General features: G+C 42.2%; 2 protein-coding genes across 2 annotated transcripts; one reads left to right on the top strand and one right to left on the bottom strand.

Moving 5' to 3' along the window:
- Positions 1-2,500: 2,500 nt before the first annotated feature.
- Positions 2,501-11,298, top strand: LOC127307166 (uncharacterized). Its single transcript, XM_051337873.2, has 15 exons — positions 2,501-2,639; positions 4,088-4,748; positions 4,870-5,182; positions 5,512-5,658; positions 5,761-5,849; positions 5,931-6,023; positions 6,403-6,529; positions 7,163-7,227; positions 7,312-7,483; positions 8,487-8,705; positions 8,787-8,834; positions 8,981-9,127; positions 10,191-10,273; positions 10,678-10,793; positions 10,876-11,298. Exons 2-15 carry the CDS (start codon positions 4,147-4,149, stop codon positions 10,968-10,970), a joined length of 2,316 nt encoding a protein of 771 aa, XP_051193833.1. The 5' UTR covers positions 2,501-2,639; positions 4,088-4,146; the 3' UTR covers positions 10,971-11,298.
- Positions 11,299-12,017: 719 nt separating this feature from the next.
- Positions 12,018-16,988, bottom strand: LOC127307167 (protein FAR1-RELATED SEQUENCE 6). Its single transcript, XM_051337874.2, has 7 exons — positions 16,801-16,988; positions 13,613-15,637; positions 13,454-13,489; positions 13,242-13,355; positions 12,942-13,010; positions 12,681-12,846; positions 12,018-12,549 (listed from the first exon to the last, which is right to left on the bottom strand). Exons 1-6 carry the CDS (start codon positions 16,870-16,872, stop codon positions 12,718-12,720), a joined length of 2,445 nt encoding a protein of 814 aa, XP_051193834.1. The 5' UTR covers positions 16,873-16,988; the 3' UTR covers positions 12,018-12,549; positions 12,681-12,717.
- Positions 16,989-18,458: the final 1,470 nt, after the last annotated feature.

Genomic DNA, 18,458 nt, shown 5'->3' with positions numbered 1-18,458 from the left:
GGCCAAGCTCATGGGGAGAGGTGCTCATACTAGCATATATAAGTGAAAGGTTATGGTTGATGATCCGCGTACTGTGTTACGATGATTCGGGGTTATCCTCGACGGATGTAATCAAAAGTTGTGGCACAAGAGTACAACCTCTGCAGAGTGTTAAACCTATTCGAATAGCCGTGTCCACGGTTACGGACGATTGGAAAGGCCATACTATCTCCGTTATCATAACTTTGCTCTTAAAAAGGAATGATGAATTGAAAGGTGATATTGTGGTGAACCATAATGAGTTGTGGGAATGACACTAATGTTCCCACTTGAGTTAGTCTAGCACATGATAAGGCTTTACTAAATGTTTATCAAACTAAAACTTGGCTTTATGCAAATAAACCTAGAGCTTAGCACCCCTTACTACACTTAATAAGTAATTACTCTAGTGTTCGTTTGCGAGTACTTTAAAGTACTCATGGCTTTGCCCTGGCTATTCAAATGCCAGACTATGAAGGAGAGCACCAGTATCAGGATGACGGACAACAGGACGTCTACGATAACTAGGATCGTCTTCTAACGTCAAGCGTTGCCTGTGGAATAGATAGTCCACTACTACTTCGCTTCCGCTACTATTTGTGATGTTGAACAATATATTCGTGTAATATTGGATCATGTGATCTATGGTTGTAAGACAATATGTGTTGTAATAAATGATGACTCTATGCTACTTACTATTATGTCTCGCAAAAACATTATTCCTAGGATTGCGATGTACGGCATAATAGGCATCTGGACTTAAAAATCCGGGTGTTGACAAGTCCTCTCCACCGCACCGGACCGAACTGAGGGCTTCCCTGGCAGCGGGTCTCTATTGTTGGTTGGTGATGATGATGCTAGTTGTCGTGCTCCAGAGGATGGAGCTGTATGCGAATGCCGGTGTTGGCCCTTCTTCTCCACTAAATAAGCTCGTGTGCTCACCGCCAGATCTAGTGGTGGGTGGCTGCACAAGTGAGATGGTTGATGCTGCTCTCTCTTCCTCCGCTGGCTATCGAGGTGACTGGATAATAGGCCGCTGGAGTGGTGCTCTGTCTCTCGCTGTGTGGCGGGATTGTTGCTGCTTTTCTCAGGAGCTCACCAGTAGAGGACTTGCGCCGGCGAGATTCGGCTTGCCTCTGCTTCCTCTGGTCAAAAGGCGACCCTCCTCAGCTAATTCGATTAGTTGTGCTTCCTCCTGGCCTCAGGCCGTTGTGGAGGATCTTCGGCACCAACGAGAGGCTGTACAGAGTTGTTCTCCCAAGTGGTTCATCCCTGGTGTGAACGTTGCAGCTCTCGCTATGGAGCTTGTGCTCGTGCTGCGGTGGAGAAGAGTCCTAGGGACTTGATTGCTTTTCCATATTTCTCTGCACGGTTCTTGCTGTAAAATGTCAAGTTTGACTTGTAATTCCTTTTCTTTACTTGGCTTTATTGTAACTTGTATGTCCACCGCTTTAATATAAGCAGCTTCCGGGTCCTTCGCGACCCTCCCTTGTTAAAAAAAAAATCAATTGGCCGGTTCCTCAACTCGCGAGAGGAGTCCAACAACAATGGACGGTGGCTAGCCAGCGATAGGGCGTGTGCGTAGCTTGACCAAAGTGAAGTCTTTTATTTGTAGTGGCCCAGGGTTTGAAAAATTGCTACGTGCGCCACTGAAAGGAAGCATATGCACCCTAAATCAAAAGTGATACACAATTTTTGTGTGTGTGTATGAGATGTTGGAGAAACAAATTCGAGGTATTTCTTAAGATTTTGGAAGAACCACCTGTAGCTGTAGTGAGAATATAGATTTTCCATGGATTTGTGGTGTTTCGGTCGAGTAATATTTTTTAAAAAGTTCCAGTCACTAAAAAATAGAACCATAGTTTGAAAAGAACTGCAACTGATTTGAGCTAGAACTAGTCACACATTTTTGTTTAAAGACAGCTGCACTTTGACTTGAAAGAAACGTACGCTCGTGGAAATAACTATATGGTCCATGTCACCATGCCGAAGGATATAAACAATACTCTAGTGCAGACGTGGCCGATAACGAAGAGAGACAACGACCTGGTTGGGAATATGCCATTCGCCCATTCGCGCCATCCAATCAGAAGAGGCCACAAGTCCGAAGGACAGTGGGCGTAGCTCAGAATCATCGACCCCGACTCGTGTCATTGTCCTAGCTGGTGCACGTGCAGACGTGCTCTGCCGACCGCCCCCGAAGATTGGAACTGCCATTTCGAAACGTGGAATTCAAACTCCGGCTATAAATTCGAAACTTTTCCCCTTCGTCATACGTAAAACAAGTTCAAATTTCGAAATGGACCGAGAAAACACAGGGGAAAAAGGTGCAATAAAAGGCTCTTTTGACCCAACTGCTCCGATCCGACGGCCAGCAGCGACCCGAACGGGCAGTAAAAAGTTGGTTCCTCTCCCAAGGCTCACGAGCTCCGCCCTGCCTGCCTGCAAAGGCTGCAACAACCCATTTGCATTTCTTTCTTCCTTCGCACGTCTGCCTCCCTGCTGCAAGTACCACGCCGAGGCGCCTCCTTCTCCATTCCTTTCCCCTCCCTCCCGCCCCAAAACCCTAAACCCTACCCTCGACGCCGGGACCGGGCGATCGCCGCCGCTTCCCTCGCCGGGTGAGCTCCTCCTCCCCCTCATCCTCCGCCCCTCCTTCTCCTCTGTTTTTTCCTTCTCGATTTTCCGTTCGAGGCAAGTAAGTAGGGCTTGCTGTCCGTCAATCCCCCATGGATTCCGCGTCGCGCGCGTCGGCGATTCGGTGGACCGGGCAGATTCGCCGCGGAGCTCGCGCGTCGCTGTGGTTTTTTCCGGGCTATTTTGTTCGTCCGTAGAAGCTGGTCGGCAGCAGTGGATATGTTGCAGAGTAGGCGGTAACGGACAGGGGTCGATTTCGCTGTTCTGATCGAGCCGACAGAATAAACAAATATTATTTTATTTTTGCGTTTTCTGTTGCGTTCGATAGGTATGATCTCTCCGCTCGCTGTTCGCGAATCTGCCCGCGCCTGCTTATCTTCGTCTCCTCTGCTTAGGATCGACGGATTAGTGCGGAACTGCGGATCAAATGTGACGTGGATGCGTTCGGTTCGTGTGGGGTCCTGTCGAATTATCATCCCCGACTCCTGACCCTTTTTCTCCAAATAAAAACCCGCCTGCTGCCATTGGAGCGTACTAGTACTTGTGTTATTATCTCCGATGCTTCAAGTGAAAGTAGCAAACCTGTCGATTTGAAGTATTACTGTCTTATGTTTGTGTGAGGTTTTTGTTGTTGCTCATGTCTGAATGCCCTTCAGACTCCTTGTCGCGATGTTTAGACCTTGGTAGGTAGGAAAATTGGTTCAGCCGGGGAAATGATCTGCTATTGATCATGGTATAGCTGTTCCTTTTCTTCTATATCTATTGTTGCTGTGGTAGAAATGGTAAGAGTCCTCTTTCTTAACACGTCAGAGTCCGAATCAGGTTTACTTTTGGATGATTGGTGATTTTTCTTATAAGTTTTCCTTCCAACTGTTAGCAGTGGTTGTCATAGTTTAGGCTCATAGTGGACAAAATTGAGATCTGAGGTGAACAATGCAGGTGATTCTCATGGAATCTTCTTACCAGCAGCACTGAAATACTTGTAGCACATTTTTTGGGATTGCCAGTTCTGCATCAGGTGGTCAAATGCTGAAATACACGGCTGTAAACTTATGTGCTGCACATGTTATCGATTGTATTGTTCCTGGACAGTTGGATCAGTCGATCAGAGTTGATCCTCTTACAGTTTTGCCATACTTGGAATCTCCATATTAATTTGTACTCATTTAGCATCCTATGTTACGACTCACTGTGTTGGAATGTTCGAGGAAATCCTATGGATTTACTGTTCTTTGATTATACCAGGAAATTACCTAGGATATTTGGAATTGAATTGACTAGTTCCCATGGTGTATATTTGTACTGCGATTGTTGAGTAATTTGTTCTTTGTAATGTGCTGCTAATATCCCTGTTTCACCTTTTTAAAGGATTTTTCCCCAATACTTGTTAATCTTCAGTTTTACTTATGTTTCGTGAATTGGATCACTTCAGGTTCTACTTGAACGGCATGACCTTTGCCTTCCCACAGGGAGGGTGAGAAGCAACCAAGTATGGCTTCAAGGGCGATCGTCAGGAGAAGGAAGCATCTTTTGGATCATGTTGACAGACCTATCCTGTCATCCTCTTTCCCTACCTTCCAGCATGGGACTTTTGGTTTCGAGGTTCAGCCAAGAATAGCACAGCGTTTTCTTCAGCAAAGCCCAGGGGACTCCAAATGTGACAAGGAGAAGGAGCAGTATAGTGTGAATTTGACAAAGGGGATTCTGCCAGGCCTTGGTAATGGGTTTCCTCATCGTCCAGCTCACGTGATTTCTCATTATGGTTACAGAATTGGAAGGAATGAGTTTGCGTTGCCTTTCGGAGCTAGAGGTTTGTTGCAGTCAGTCCGCAGAGCATCAACTGCAACTGCTGGACAACCTAAGTTGGATGTTGAAGAAGAACAGAGTGAGGATCAGAAGCTGAGTAAAAGGAAAAAGGAGGCATCCCCAGAAGAATGTGATCAGGCTGTGGAAGGCCTAAGCACTGCAAAAGCTAAAGCCAAAGCCAAACAGTTGCAAGAATCTCTAAAGTCTAGCCAATCAATCATGCAAAAATTGTGGGCAAGGCTTCTGGGTATTGGCCCTGCTCTCCAAGCTGTTGCTTCGATGAGTAGGTATATATATTTTTTCCCTAGCACTCAAATCTATAATTTTGATATAAGGCATCTTCTTTCTCCCCCATATCCTCTCCTTTTAAACCTATGAAACTTGCCTTGTTTTTGTTTGTTTGTGTAGAGCTGACTGGGCTGTAAAGCTGAAGCATTGGAAGGATGAATTTATTTCTACACTGCAGCATTACTGGTTAGGAACAAAGCTACTCTGGGCAGATGTTAGGATTTCTTCAAGATTGCTGGTGAAACTTGCTGGTGGAAAAAGCCTCTCAAGGAGAGAGAGGCAACAACTTACCCGCACAACAGCAGATATCTTCAGGCTGGTACCTGTTGCCGTGTTCATCGTTGTTCCATTCATGGAATTCTTACTACCGGTGTTTCTCAAGTTGTTCCCAAATATGCTGCCATCCACTTTCCAAGACAAGATGAAAGAAGAGGTTTGTGATGTAACCACTTGAATTACTAAGTGCGCTAGTGTGCTTATACTGTTTAGGTATTAAATCTGTCAGCATGCTGTTATGCTATTGGTTGTGTATGTATCCAACCAATGATACATGGGTTCTCTGTACCGTGCTCGCAGCGGCACATTTATAATGCAGTATCGTTCTGGTTCCATGGTTTGATTATCCTGTTGTCTTTCATCTCTTGCTGATGCGGCATATTTTTGTGTATCATGTTTGAATCAGCCCCATAGTTCCACTTTCGTAGGAACCACAAACATTATTACTTTAGGAAACTCAAGAATGCAATCCACGTTCTTATGCAGGAAGCATTGAAAAGGAAACTGAAAGCAAGGATAGAGTATGCGAAGTTTTTGCAAGATACTGCAAAAGAAATGGCAAAGGAAGTTCAAACATCACGTAGTGGAGAAACAAAACAGACAGCTGAAGATCTGGATGAATTTTTAAACAAGGTATCAATCATATATAAGATCCAATTGTCAATATGTTTACAATATATATTATGAATTTCTTATACTATTCTTTCTTGATAATCTACTTTAAATTGCTATCAGGTTAGGAAAGGAGAACGTGTATCCAATGACGAAATCTTGAACTTCGCGAAGCTCTTTAATGATGAACTGACTTTGGATAACATGAGCAGGTTAAACGTAATTTGAAATTTGAATGTCCTTGTAAATTCAGTATCGCAATTGTGCCAGAGCTGATCAATATTTTTCTGCAGACCGCGCTTGGTAAATATGTGCAAGTATATGGGTGTTCGACCTTTTGGTACTGACCATTACTTGAGGTTCATGCTTCGCAAGAAACTGCACGAGTAAGTATTTAATTGAAAATGTGAAAGATACACTCTGCAATTGGTGAAGTAGAAGTGACGTTACTCTGCAACACTTAGTAGCTAAATCATTCACAGAGAGCAGTAGTCTGCTGGATGTGGAAGCTTCGTAGACGTCACAAGTTATGTTGATTTTATTTATGTTGAGACTCTATTTGAATAGAATTTACATGTGTTAGACTCAATCCGTACTCAATATTCAGCATCTGTGTTTTATTAACTGGTTGGATTTGCTAGTGGTTTTGACATTTTTCTTACAGTTTTTTACATTTACTTTAATGCAATTTGGCATTTATCTTTCAGTTTTGCGGTGCAAAATATCTACTCGTTTTTTTTGGTAACGCTACTCTTATTTGTGCAGCATTAAGAATGACGATAAGATGATTCAAGCTGAGGGGGTAGAGTCTCTTTCTGAACAGGAACTCCGACTAGCCTGCCGTGAACGTGGTCACCTAGGCCTGCTGTCAACTGAAGAAATGCGTCAACAGGTTTGCTAGCCTTATTCTGGTGATATACACATAATTTAGTGTTTTATGGTCTTGAATAATTTATGCTTGGTTACTTGGCGTTGGATTTATTAGTTAGTTGTATCGACATTGGTTGGTTACAGGCATAGTGGTCACCTACATTTATTGCGACAATATATCTAAAATTAATTGTTTTTTATGTGCCTAGACATCTTATATAGGGCTGAGTTTGGTCATCTTAACACATGCCTAAACTAGAATGACTTGGGATATGAGAGGAGTTGTCATTTTGTATTCCTATCATAGATGAGGGCAGTACATCATCAATTTCCATGTTCCAACCGTTACATTTGTTCTTCAAAAGATGCCTTCTTTGTTTTTGCTATCTGTAGTCCTTTATCAGCTGTCATTTTTGTATGATCTCATTGTATTATTTTTTGTTCCCGAAGTCATATGTACTTCTGTTGTGAATGCAATGTGAAGTTTGTTGAAAGAAAGCTGCATCCACCCCTCAGCTTCCACTTAGAAACGCGTCTAAAGTTGGACTGTGTTGCTTTTAGTCATAAATTCTTGTGTTAAAAACAATGTAACCGCTACATTGTAATGGATATTAAATAATGCTAGTAATTCCTTACAACTTCATTTTCTGTCCAGCTACGAGACTGGTTGGATCTATCACTCAATCATGCTATGCCATCTTCTCTTCTTATACTTTCAAGGTAAATTTAGTTGTTATATTTCTCAGTGGCTACAGAAGTACTTTCTGGCCTTGTGTCCTCACCAATCTTTGCTGATGTTGTCAGAGCTTTTACTGTATCTGGGAAAATGAAACCTGAGGAGGCTGTTGTAGCAACATTGTCTTCTCTACCAGATGAAGTTGTGGATACAGTTGGGACAGTATTGCCATCTGAAGATTCAGTTTCTGAGAGGAAGAGAAAACTAGAGTTCCTTGAGATGCAGGAAGAACTTATCAAGGTGTGTATACAGAAACGTCCTCGTCTTCTCCATAAAGAAGTATTATAAATATTAAAACTATGCACTATGTGATATATATGAAAATGCAACCAATGATACTTGTGATATATATGAAACCCACGCGGTACTTCTGGTAATCTAACAGAGCTACCCTCTATCGAATAAGTTTGTGGTGCCCAATTTTCCTTGTTTTTTTATTTGTGTTTTGTAGAGTGTGGCATGTAGTACCTCTTAATTTTATTAAATTGTACTTGTCTTAGTTAAAAAATTCATTAGTACTATGGACTTTTTTCTCGACATGTCATGTACTACTATTACATATCATGTCATGTGTTTATTCTATAATGATTGAACTTCAATAGCATCCTATCTATGTTCCCTCCTGCAGTACATCTATTGGAAGCTTTACATGGTTTACGCTATTCCATGTTAAGCCAGAAGATGGTCCGTACAAAGCACATACAAACTAAAATGTTCCCATGAATTAGTGTTTGTTTTGAACTCTTGATATCCATTTATTTGTTAATTAGGGCCATGTTCTGTAGTCTCAGCTGTCAACCTGTTATCTCATTCTCATCTGAACCATGTGAAGGTTAACACCAAATGAGGAAAGGTGTATCATATTTATTTCTTCTATGTCTTGGTAGCATTCATAATAAAATTTGGTTCGCGATATTTGCTACCCCAGTTCTATTTATAACTACACAGTATGAAGTGGGATAGGGATCTTATGATAATATAAACTGAATCTATTTTGTTCAACAGAATGCTGCTAACGTTTAGCTGTTACCCATTTGTTTTATTTTAACATAATGCTGTTGATAACTGTTACCCAGTTATTCATTTGCAACCCAATGATGCATTGCTGCTAACACTAAACTATACCCATTTATTAAACTTCAGCATAATGCTTCTAGGATTGTACTATAGCCCAGATATTTTATTTTCTGCTTAATGCTGCTTATACCATACTGTTAACGCTTTTGCACACAAAAAAATTCAGGAGGAAGAGAAGAAGCAAGAGAAAGAAGAAAAAGCAAAGCAACAGAGGGAAGAAAAGGCAAAGCTCAAAGAACAGGAGGCTGCTGAAGAAGATTTGGCTTTAAAGGAAATGACTGAGCCTACTGCCAGGGAAGAAGAAGAGCTGAGAGAAGGAAAACAACATGACAAGGAACAGCTCTGTAATATCAGTCGAGCGTTAGCTGTGCTAGCATCTGCATCGGTATGATCCTAGTCAATCTGTATTTTGTATTGGTACATTACATACTGACACTAATAGTCCATAATAATTACTTATTTGCAGTCTGTTAGCAAGGAGCGTCAAGAGTTCTTGAGCCTTGTCAACAAGGAGGTACAGTTTTAACTTGTGAAGTAGAATAGAGGAATAATTGTCCACAAGTAAATTTTCTACTTTGTTACGTAAGTACGTACTGTGGAGGCGTAATCGATCATTATTTCTGTGGAGGTGTAATAGATCTTTATTTCTATGGAATGCAGATAGGACTGTATAACTCCATGCTTGAAAAAGAAGGCACAGAGGGTGAAGAAGAAGCTAAGAAGGCATATATGGCTGCTAGAGAGGAGTCAGGCCACGCTGATGAGGATGCAGCTGAAGAAAAGGTCTCGTCAGCGCTGATTGAGAAGGTAAGGAATCCTTTTACACATGTAATACCATATCTCATCAGTCTCTGGTTGAAACTGGTGCGGTATGTATTTAATCTTAGTTTGCTTTTGAAGTTTTTTTTTTGCTTGACTTATATTGATTGATAGTAATAGCTTGAGAGGCAGAAACATCACATGACTCAAAGACAGGATTTCCAACAAGTCATTGGCCTGTGGTATTAAAATTGACTGTAGGGTTGCATTTTAAATAACATTCTCAAAATCTCCAGAAAGAACTACTCCCACAGCTCCACAATATAAGCAAAACGTCTTATATTGTGGGATGGATGGTATTATTTGAGTTGATAGCTGGTTGGAGATAGCTAACTGAACAAATTGAGCTGTTCTTTGTAGCACTAGGCAATGGTAGCAAACTGACTACTTTGATAGGCAAGTTTCTCATGTCATTTTGAAAGCTAAAATGAAGCATACATCACTAAATTCTCCTGATGTATCATTTATTTTGTGATTTTAAGTTTTAAGATTGTCTACTGGAAAGTTAATCTGTGTATAAGCGCTGAGTCATTTATCACAACATCTACCCTCTTCTGAACCAAATGGTGGTAAATAGTAATTAGTGTAATTCTAAGTCGGCAATGCTTTAGAAAAAACTGTTTAGATCTTGACTCTACTTCATCGTAAACTTATCCAAAATTAGTCATCTTTGCCAGAAAATGTATCCTAAGTTAGTCAACTATGATAGGATTTGTAGCCTACATATGTTGTTGGCATCTACTTGTTTTGCTTTCCCACCCTTACATGTGAACAAAATACCTAACTAGCATAAATTGAAGTATATGGTCTCTGTACTGATGTCCTTAAATTTCAGTTTCGATCGTAGTTCTGTTTTTTATCAACTGTTGTCTCAGTTAAATATTATTTTCACTAGTGATTTCTGTATATAGTTTCAGCATCTCCCAATAAGTCTGATATTTGTTGGAGAGGTTTCTTTGGAGGAGCTACCATTGATATTAGTGATGTGTACATCATGTTGGATATCTATAATCTTTGTATTAGGCACTGACTTTCTTTTTGTTCTGTTTAGGTTGACGCTATGCTTCAGGAATTAGAAAAGGAGATTGATGATGTGGATGCACAAATTGGAAACCGCTGGCAACTGCTTGATAGGTATGTCACTCGTTTATCACAGTTGTTTCATATTGCTTGCTAGTCAGCTAATGCTGAATTAAGTGTTTAGTTGGATAGTAAGGGTTTGTAGTCGTAGTACAAACTCCCTATCCATATGAGGAGATTGAGTCGGATCACACCATGTCATTAGGTTGTAGTTTTGTTGTCCAACACCGCTCATTGCTCTCTGTTTCTGTGATTTATATGCCACACTGATATGGCTGTCTGCCTGATTCCTATCTCAGGATATTTGTTCTCAGTTAAGTTACTGCTGTTTGAGTGCCTCTCTTGTATGCTTGTATGGCATTTAAATGTAACTCGAAATTTATTTTGGACCAAATGCTGGGTTGCACTTGGAGCATGCTTCGTCAATGTACTTATTCCTTTTTCACCTCATTTTACAGGGATCATGATGGCAAGGTGACTCCTGAGGAGGTAGCGGCGGCGGCGGCTTATCTCAAGGATACAATAGGGAAGGAAGGCGTCCAAGAGCTTATCAGCAACCTATCCAAAGACAAAGGTGCTTACACTCATGGCTTGCCCCTTCTGCTCATGACATTTCATGCCCGATTCTTTTCACTGACAAATTCTTATGCCTGCAGATGGAAAGATCCGTGTGGAAGACATAGTGAAGCTGGCTTCTCAGTCAGAGGAAAACAATGAAGACCAAGAAGAAGAATCACGGCAGCAGCAGTAGTAGTAGTAGTAGGAAATGCATTCGGAAAACATATTCCTGGTTGAGATGGACGACCTATTATTTCAGTTCAGGGAGAACCGTTCCTAGTATCTCACACCCACTTCATGGCAGTGCCTTGTGTAGATCAAAAGGCAGGACAGCCATTTTTTGCGCCACTGTGGTCTGACTTCCATATAACGATCCGTTATTCCCAAAGAGAACTTGCTGTAAGGATGATGGCATTCGTGTAGTTAGGTTTTAGTGCTGTGGATTGGCTGGTAAATGGCAACCATGATTTCAACAGGTTGCTAAGAAGTGGAAGTACAGTTCGGTTGGATTTTGCACGCTACTATCCAGTCTCGGATCATAAACATACTACTGTAGTATATTAGATTCTGTGTTGGCATGGGGTTTGTGCATCTGGTACATATCGTAGAGGTTGAGGGTAATGTTTGGTTAATGCCACAGTAAGCCCTTCCAACAATTTATTGGCTCAGGATTCGGCAGCCTTGGGCTCGTTCATGCGTTGGCAGCAAAAAAAAATGCAGTGCATACACGTACTACGCGGGGATAGGCAAAAATTGGTGCCCAACCAAACAGCAACTAGAGTTCCAACTGTTTGCCGGGGCCAGCTTTGGCTCAGGATGGGACCGGTTGATTCAAAGGATTTTAAAAACATAGGAATAGTATGTCATGATACATAAGTTGTTTGGTTGGGCCATGGGGAAAACACGTGAAATTTCTAGAGATCAAGTGCATGTCATAGTTGTCCTATACACATAGATTAAAAAGAGATTTAACCTCTTGTTCGAAATCCTATAAGATTATGTAATATAGGAAAGCAATCTATAAATTTTTTGGAGGGTTCAATCTTTGAATCATAAAAACATTCTTATTGGTTAGAATCTTATATTTTTTAAAAAAATTCTGTCAATCAAAGAGGCCCTGACGGAGAGTATGTGGCCATAGGCAGCTGATTGACGAGGCCACCCGCGCAGATTCATAAGACCGAAAAAAGTTACTGCCCCAATCATGTGCAGTTCCTAAAATTAATCGAGTTCACTTAGATACGATATTTCAGAGACGCATTTGATAGTCTCTTGAAATCTACCAGCGTGTTAAGAGCCACTGCATTGGGGGCCTTACAGTCTCAAACGAGCAGTTTTGACATCTCGTAGTTCAGGTGCCATGAAGTGCCTACTTAGATGTTTTAACCCAGCCGCTGCTACAGAGTTTCTTACATGACCTAACATTCTTTTTCAGTCTTGTTCAGCTGACACAATTCAAGGCAACCTGATGCGCGCCATGCTCATGGCAGGAGGAGACGGCTACTCCAGCAAAACCATCATTTACACAAGGATCCATACCACCGAGCCACTGGTATATTCTGGGAATCAACATAAATCAAAAGATAAGAAGTATCCTACACCATGACAGGGCCCCAGGATGACCTGAATGAAGACCAGCACTTAGCTCAACATCATTTCTTGGCGCAAATGCTTGGGGGTTCACCCCAGGATGGCCTAAATATTGCTGGCGTCCACCACGTAAGATTCCTCTTGGTAGCAAGTCTCCACATTTTCCGCATATTTACAATGTCCTGGGATTGAGAATATAATTACCATGGCAAATCCCAGTGCAACAACATCAGGCTATTGCCATTACCAACTCAACAGATAGTGGTGCAAAAGAAAATAGAAGGGGTTAACAGGATTCGCAATGAATAAAAACCTGTTCTGAATTCTGATTTAAATGTTAAGAGTCTCCATTAGCCAGATGCAGGTCCTGGGGTTCCATTTGACTGATGAGATGTCTCCGTCGGCTTCTGGACACGAGGTCGCTTCTTTTTACCATTTGCCAACGCGTCTTGCACGGTTCCGTTTGGCTGATGAGGTATCTAGATGTGTTCATCACATTGTATATTCATAAGTACATGTGAAAATGGTAAAGGATGAATGCATTAATTTGTTAACAAGCATAAACACAACAAACCTGGAACATCTGCTGGTACATCACTGGCATCAAAACACCATTTCCAAATGCCTGAGGGTCAACACCACTCTGAATATTTACATAGGCAAGAGTTAACTTTAGAGCACGAATCCTCAGAAATGATGTACTTTCGGGCCTATGCATTATGCAGCCAAATATGGGAAGGTCTAGTGGTACTGACTATTGAGGTTTAAATGTTTGAGTAAGGAAAGCCTCCGGTTATCCTAAAAATATGCTTATCTGGTGCTATTTGTAATTGCACAAAATGGAACTTTAGCAGGTAGCTGTATTTTGACGTACCGGAACCATGTACACGATGCTTGGTTGGATTGCTCCTTGATTGCCCATGAATTGCTGAACATTCGCCGGCACTCCAATGTAACCAGCAGGAAGTACACCTGTTTCTGCTACTCCCTGCGGTAAAAACAATATGTAGTCAATATACTCATTGCTACATATGTCAACTGATGAAGGGTATTGAGCATAAATTCCTGATGATTATTCTAACCTACCTTCTGAATTTGTGATGCCTGCACCGATGCAGAAGCCTGCATTTTTCAAAATAAGAATGATCTTAGCCAGCGGCTGTTGACTTGAAGTAGACTATTTCCCTAATAGTGCAAAGCAAGATGTCTAATGCTACCAGACTAAGTTACAGATTGAACTAGTACCTCCGGTCTTTTGGGCCCACCATTTCCATTGTCAGTAGCTACGTTTCCAAGATTTTGACCTGTCACCATATTTGGTTTATTTACTTGAGGAACACGAGACTTGATTCTTGGCTGCGTATCATCGTGTGTATCGCTATTTAATAGGAACTTCTCTACCTCTCTCGCCAACCTCAAAGCAAGGCGATACTTATCTGATAGGACTACAGAGTCAACAAGCTGCAGGCATCTCATCGACAAATAGTCATATCGATCCACACGATTGCTGGGAACAACATCACTTGAAGGTCGTCCAATCACATGCAATTGTCTGAAATCCCTTTTCCACCTATCAAGAACATACTGTGAAGGAATTTCACGAACCTGCTGAAACTTGAGCACTGAGAGACTATGCCTACATAGTATACCGCTAAATTGAAAACCTCCACATATACAAGTTATATCCTTTTCCTCTGTGCTATAAGTCACTGCAAAAATCTTGCTCGTAGTCCTCTTACCATCTTCAAGGAAAATACACTCCTTGACATTGAATGTGGAGATAGGGCCATCACCATTCATCAAAGATACATGGCAGTACATTATGGCTTCAATCTCATCTTGAAACTTCTTGAACATGTTATGGGTATATACCTTCGAGAGCTGTTCTTCCATATAGAATTTTGAAACAGGTGGACGTTGCTTATGAAATGTCTCAAAATCTGCTTGGGCTTCTTTCTCATATTTGCTCTGCAAAGTCATCTCATACTTACCAAGAAATTGCTTCAAGGTGGTTTTCGAATCAACACATCCTTCAAAGAAAGGAGTGATAGTTTCACTTCTTTGTGTAGCAGACATTCCTGCCCAAAAAGTATCTTTAAGAAAGATAGGCACCCATGAAAATCTACAATCATAAAGTGTCCCTAGCCAGACATGATCCTGAAGCCCATTGTATGTGATCAGAGTACTCCATTCTCCTTCAAACTCATCTGCTGTTAAAGAATCATATGCAGCTTTTTGTAATGCCTTGCTAATAGATTTGTACTCTGACCGCCCACTTAACTGCTCTGATGCCCTCTTCATTATCTGATGCAAGCATATTCTATGGCGAACTCCAGGAACAACCTCAGCGATTGCGCTCTGGATGCCCCTGCATTGGTCAGTGATGATAGCCTTTGGAAGATTACCAGACATGCATGCTACCCACGCCTTAAAGAGCCATGTATAGGTTTCTGCTGTCTCATCAGCGAGCAGGCCACAACCCAGCAAGACAGATTGGCCATGATGGTTCACACCAAGAAAGGTCACAAGAGGCATATCATGTTTACTAGCCACATAGGAAGTGTCAAGCGTAATAGCATCATTATAATACTCATACATGGCTCTTGACCGTGCATCTGCCCAGAAAACATTCCTGACAGAGCCTTCATCATCCAAGTCAATAACATTGAAAAAGTTTGCATTTTTGGCTTGCATCCGGGTAAAGAAAAGTCTAAGTGCTTCTGAATCTCCAGGTTGGAACTTCAAACGGCCCCTCTCAACGAAGCTATGGTTCTTGCTCTCTCCAAACAGAAGTTCCTCCAGTGGACCTAGCTTATCAACAAGCATCTTGCTTGGCTCTTCAACTGGCATAGCTCCAGGAGCACCCATACGCAATCGCCTCTTCGCAGGGCCGGAAAGCTGCTTGTAAGAGTTCAAGAACCTTGCCATTGCTGGGCTCACAGGGTGATTATGATCAAGGGTTGTCAACTCTACATGCAACAATTTGTCACCCCATAACTTCACTCGGATCTTGGCTGGGCAGTTGGTGGTTGATGAGGCTCGTTTCCTGAACTTAGGCTCATAACGAGGACGCCCTCCTTTACAGCACATCAGCTCAAGATATAAGCAGGTGCCTTCTTGTGAGAACGAGGACCTCCTAACTGAGACACCAAAACCAACACGGCGGGCATACCTACGGTAGAATCGATTGACCTCTATATGGTTATTGAACACCATGCCAACTTCTGGAATGCCAATGTCCTCTCCATCAGACTCCTCTAAATTAGGATCCTGGAAAAAAAAACTTCCATCAGAGAGCCGTTTCAATGGCAAAATTAACCTTCCATGGCATCAAAATGGCATCAGTAACTGTGAATACATTCTGAATTTAGGATTAAATATGGACTGACACCGCCTACAGCAACTGTGATAGGTATGGAGCCATCGGTTTCGGCATTGCTGAAGGTGGCCTCTATGCACCTAGTCCAGCAGTGGTTCTGAACTTACCCCAATTGGTTGCCTTACTTAACCATTCCTGGATCGAGAATACAAAGCAGTGTGGCACAACCATCTTTTTGGCCCAAAGGAGCTAATGGAGAGTGGGAGTGGCTGAGGATCAGAATGAGGAGGTAAATTAATACTTCATTTTAAGATAGACCTCCACAATAGGATTATCCAAAACTAGAAGGTGCAACATATTTCAAATAACAAGAAATGGCGAAGAGTGGAAGAGAGAAACGTGAAGATTACTAAAAAAATTATAAGATTTTGCATGCCAGAACTTGAATCTAAATGGTAGTATCATTCTCTTGTTGCCAACTTGCCACATGTCAATATCCTTAATAGCTGAAAATAAAGATATCTTCCCAAATCAAACCATTTTTTCTCAAGACATACATTTTAGTTACAATCTATTTAACATTTTGAAATGGCATAACAAAAATAATGTAGCGGCGATTAACGCGAGCAAGCACCTAGCAGAGACAACATTGGGAAATGCAACAATACGTGGTAGATTCATTAGCACGTGCAACCCAGCTAGCTGTATTACTCCAGCAATCCTTAAATGGCTTCTAAAACTGGAACTCCTGGCTCTCAAGGATGAACAGGGAACTCAACTGTCCCCTAAAGAAAACAAACATACTGCTCCCAGCTCACGACAGTAGTCTACATACGAGTCATTATCAACAAAAACTAAATGATGCTACCAGCTCCAAACTCGATATCCAACTTCTCTCGGTGAGTCTGAACTACCGCAAACACACAGCCGCACTGGTGTAAAAACCCTAAAACCTCATGAAATTCGAAGCGTCCTTCTCCAGGTGACACCTAACGCCTCAGAAACAGAAAAAGCTGGCGTAGAATCTTGCATCCTTTAAATCCACAGATCAAATGCTCGGGATCACAAGACCGCTGTAGAAGAGCAGGAACAGATGAGATAAATCGGGAAGTACCAGCGCGTTGAGGTCACGGCGGCGGGGGCGGCGGGGAGTCTTGGGAGGGTGGGACGCCTCCTCCGTGTCCATCGCCGGAGAGGCCACCGCCGGCGAGGCGGGCTAGGGTTTGGGAGCGGGTAAGGAAGATGGTGGGTGCGAAGTTTGGTGACAAATGAATTAGACAGGCTCCTGAAGAAGGGCCCGGGGACGGGTGGGCGCTCGGTTAAACCACCGCTCGGCTCGGTAACCTCGGTTCCTCGGTCTATTGCAATTTCAAGAAAAAAAGCCAGACACCCAGATACAAGTCACAAGTGTGCGAGAACTCAAATGCTGGCAGGGATGAAACTAGAAAAAAATAGTTGATGAGGTAATCATCTTTTATGAATGCATAGTAATTAGCACTAAGATATTGAAGGAAATATAAATTCATTGGGGTCACCTAACCCTAGTAGCTACAAGGCAGCTCCATCCCTGAACGCTGGCCGACAGCTTGCGCTCTCGCAAAGCTAACCAACATACCGACGGGCCATTCTTAGTCTTTTGAAATTTCGATTCTTGAACCTCGACTCACGGTTCCCGAACAAGACTGAAAATAGTGACCAAGAACATCTCTAGCGGATAAAAGAAAAAAAAAACGGATACGTGAAGGAAATGATAGAACTTTAAAATAACCCGGTTTTTGCAGTTTCACGCGAAAGGTGTCCCGATCAGATCCGCATGTTCGTATACTTGTTTGCGGTACCGATTTTATAATCTCCTCTGGTGCGACACTTTTTATATTGTAAATTGGTTTGCGTTTTACCGCATACGTGTTTTGCAATATCGCGTTTTGCGTTATCTACTAGGGATGCTCTGAACAAATCTGAAAACAATTGACAATGGAGGTCGTCGTCCTTTCTATATAACGTCGGGAGTGGCATGCCACCGAATGTTGTTGTAGAGGAAGTGTGGCGGGTTGGTTAGGGGCGCCGGTGGGCAGAGATGGGATGCGGGGAGATTAGGGGAAGGAGGTGTGGCGGGTAGATTTACCGACGCACATTGATTCAATTGTGGACGGCCAAGGAGAAACCCGCATCGGCGCACACGACCTAGCCGTGTAGAGCGCCATCACACTCGACCTTGTTGGCTTGCCATGCGGGAGCTCGGACTGGGGACCTCGCCTGACAATAGTGGACAAGGATGGAAGGGGTTGTTCGTGCAGAAAGAAGAAGAAGAAGCTAGCCGAGGAGGGCGCCGCCACACTCGCCTTTCTTCTTGTTGGTGTTTTATCACCTCTATTCTCAAGGAGGAGCATATGTTAAGCTTGGGATGTTGATAAATCATTTGCAAAGGAGAGACTCTGCCTTTAATTGTTTAAGTGACTTGTTTTAAGTCTAAAAAGGATTCTCTTCGAATCATTTGGCCATTTCAAGTGTTATACAATTAAATAAATCTCCATACATGTGGAATAAAATTAATTTGGATGTCTTACGAGCAACACACTATTTATCTTGATGCTACTAATCCCGCAGAAAAAAGTGGGAGAAGGTTTTTAGTGAAGTTTTTTCATAGACAATGAAGCCAAACCAAATCAAAATGCATCCAACTATGGTTCAAACGATAAGCTTGGGGATTTCCCGCATCCCTCACCTGACAACACAAAATTCGGTTTGAGAATCTTCGTACTTTTGTTTTTT

The sequence above is a fragment of the Lolium perenne genome, chromosome 6 (assembly GCF_019359855.2).
Source record: "Lolium perenne isolate Kyuss_39 chromosome 6, Kyuss_2.0, whole genome shotgun sequence".
In the NCBI taxonomy this organism is placed as follows: Eukaryota; Viridiplantae; Streptophyta; class Magnoliopsida; order Poales; family Poaceae; genus Lolium; species Lolium perenne.
This window is presented reverse-complemented; position numbering and strand designations above follow the sequence as displayed.

Excerpts from the sequence above, each read along its gene's own strand:
- LOC127307166 (XM_051337873.2), top strand. The coding sequence starts at position 4,147 with ATGGCTTCAAGGGCGATCGTCAGGAGAAGGAAGCATCTTTTGGATCAT. Across the intron at positions 5,659-5,760 it reads TGGATGAATTTTTAAACAAG|GTTAGGAAAGGAGAACGTGT; the intron begins GTATCAATCATA and ends AATTGCTATCAG. Across the intron at positions 6,024-6,402 it reads CTTCGCAAGAAACTGCACGA|CATTAAGAATGACGATAAGA; the intron begins GTAAGTATTTAA and ends TTATTTGTGCAG.
- LOC127307167 (XM_051337874.2), bottom strand. The coding sequence starts at position 16,872 with ATGGACACGGAGGAGGCGTCCCACCCTCCCAAGACTCCCCGCCGCCCC. Across the intron at positions 15,638-16,800 it reads GCCGTGACCTCAACGCGCTG|GATCCTAATTTAGAGGAGTC; the intron begins GTACTTCCCGAT and ends TTTTTTTTCCAG. Across the intron at positions 13,356-13,453 it reads AGGCATCACAAATTCAGAAG|GGAGTAGCAGAAACAGGTGT; the intron begins GTAGGTTAGAAT and ends TTTTTACCGCAG.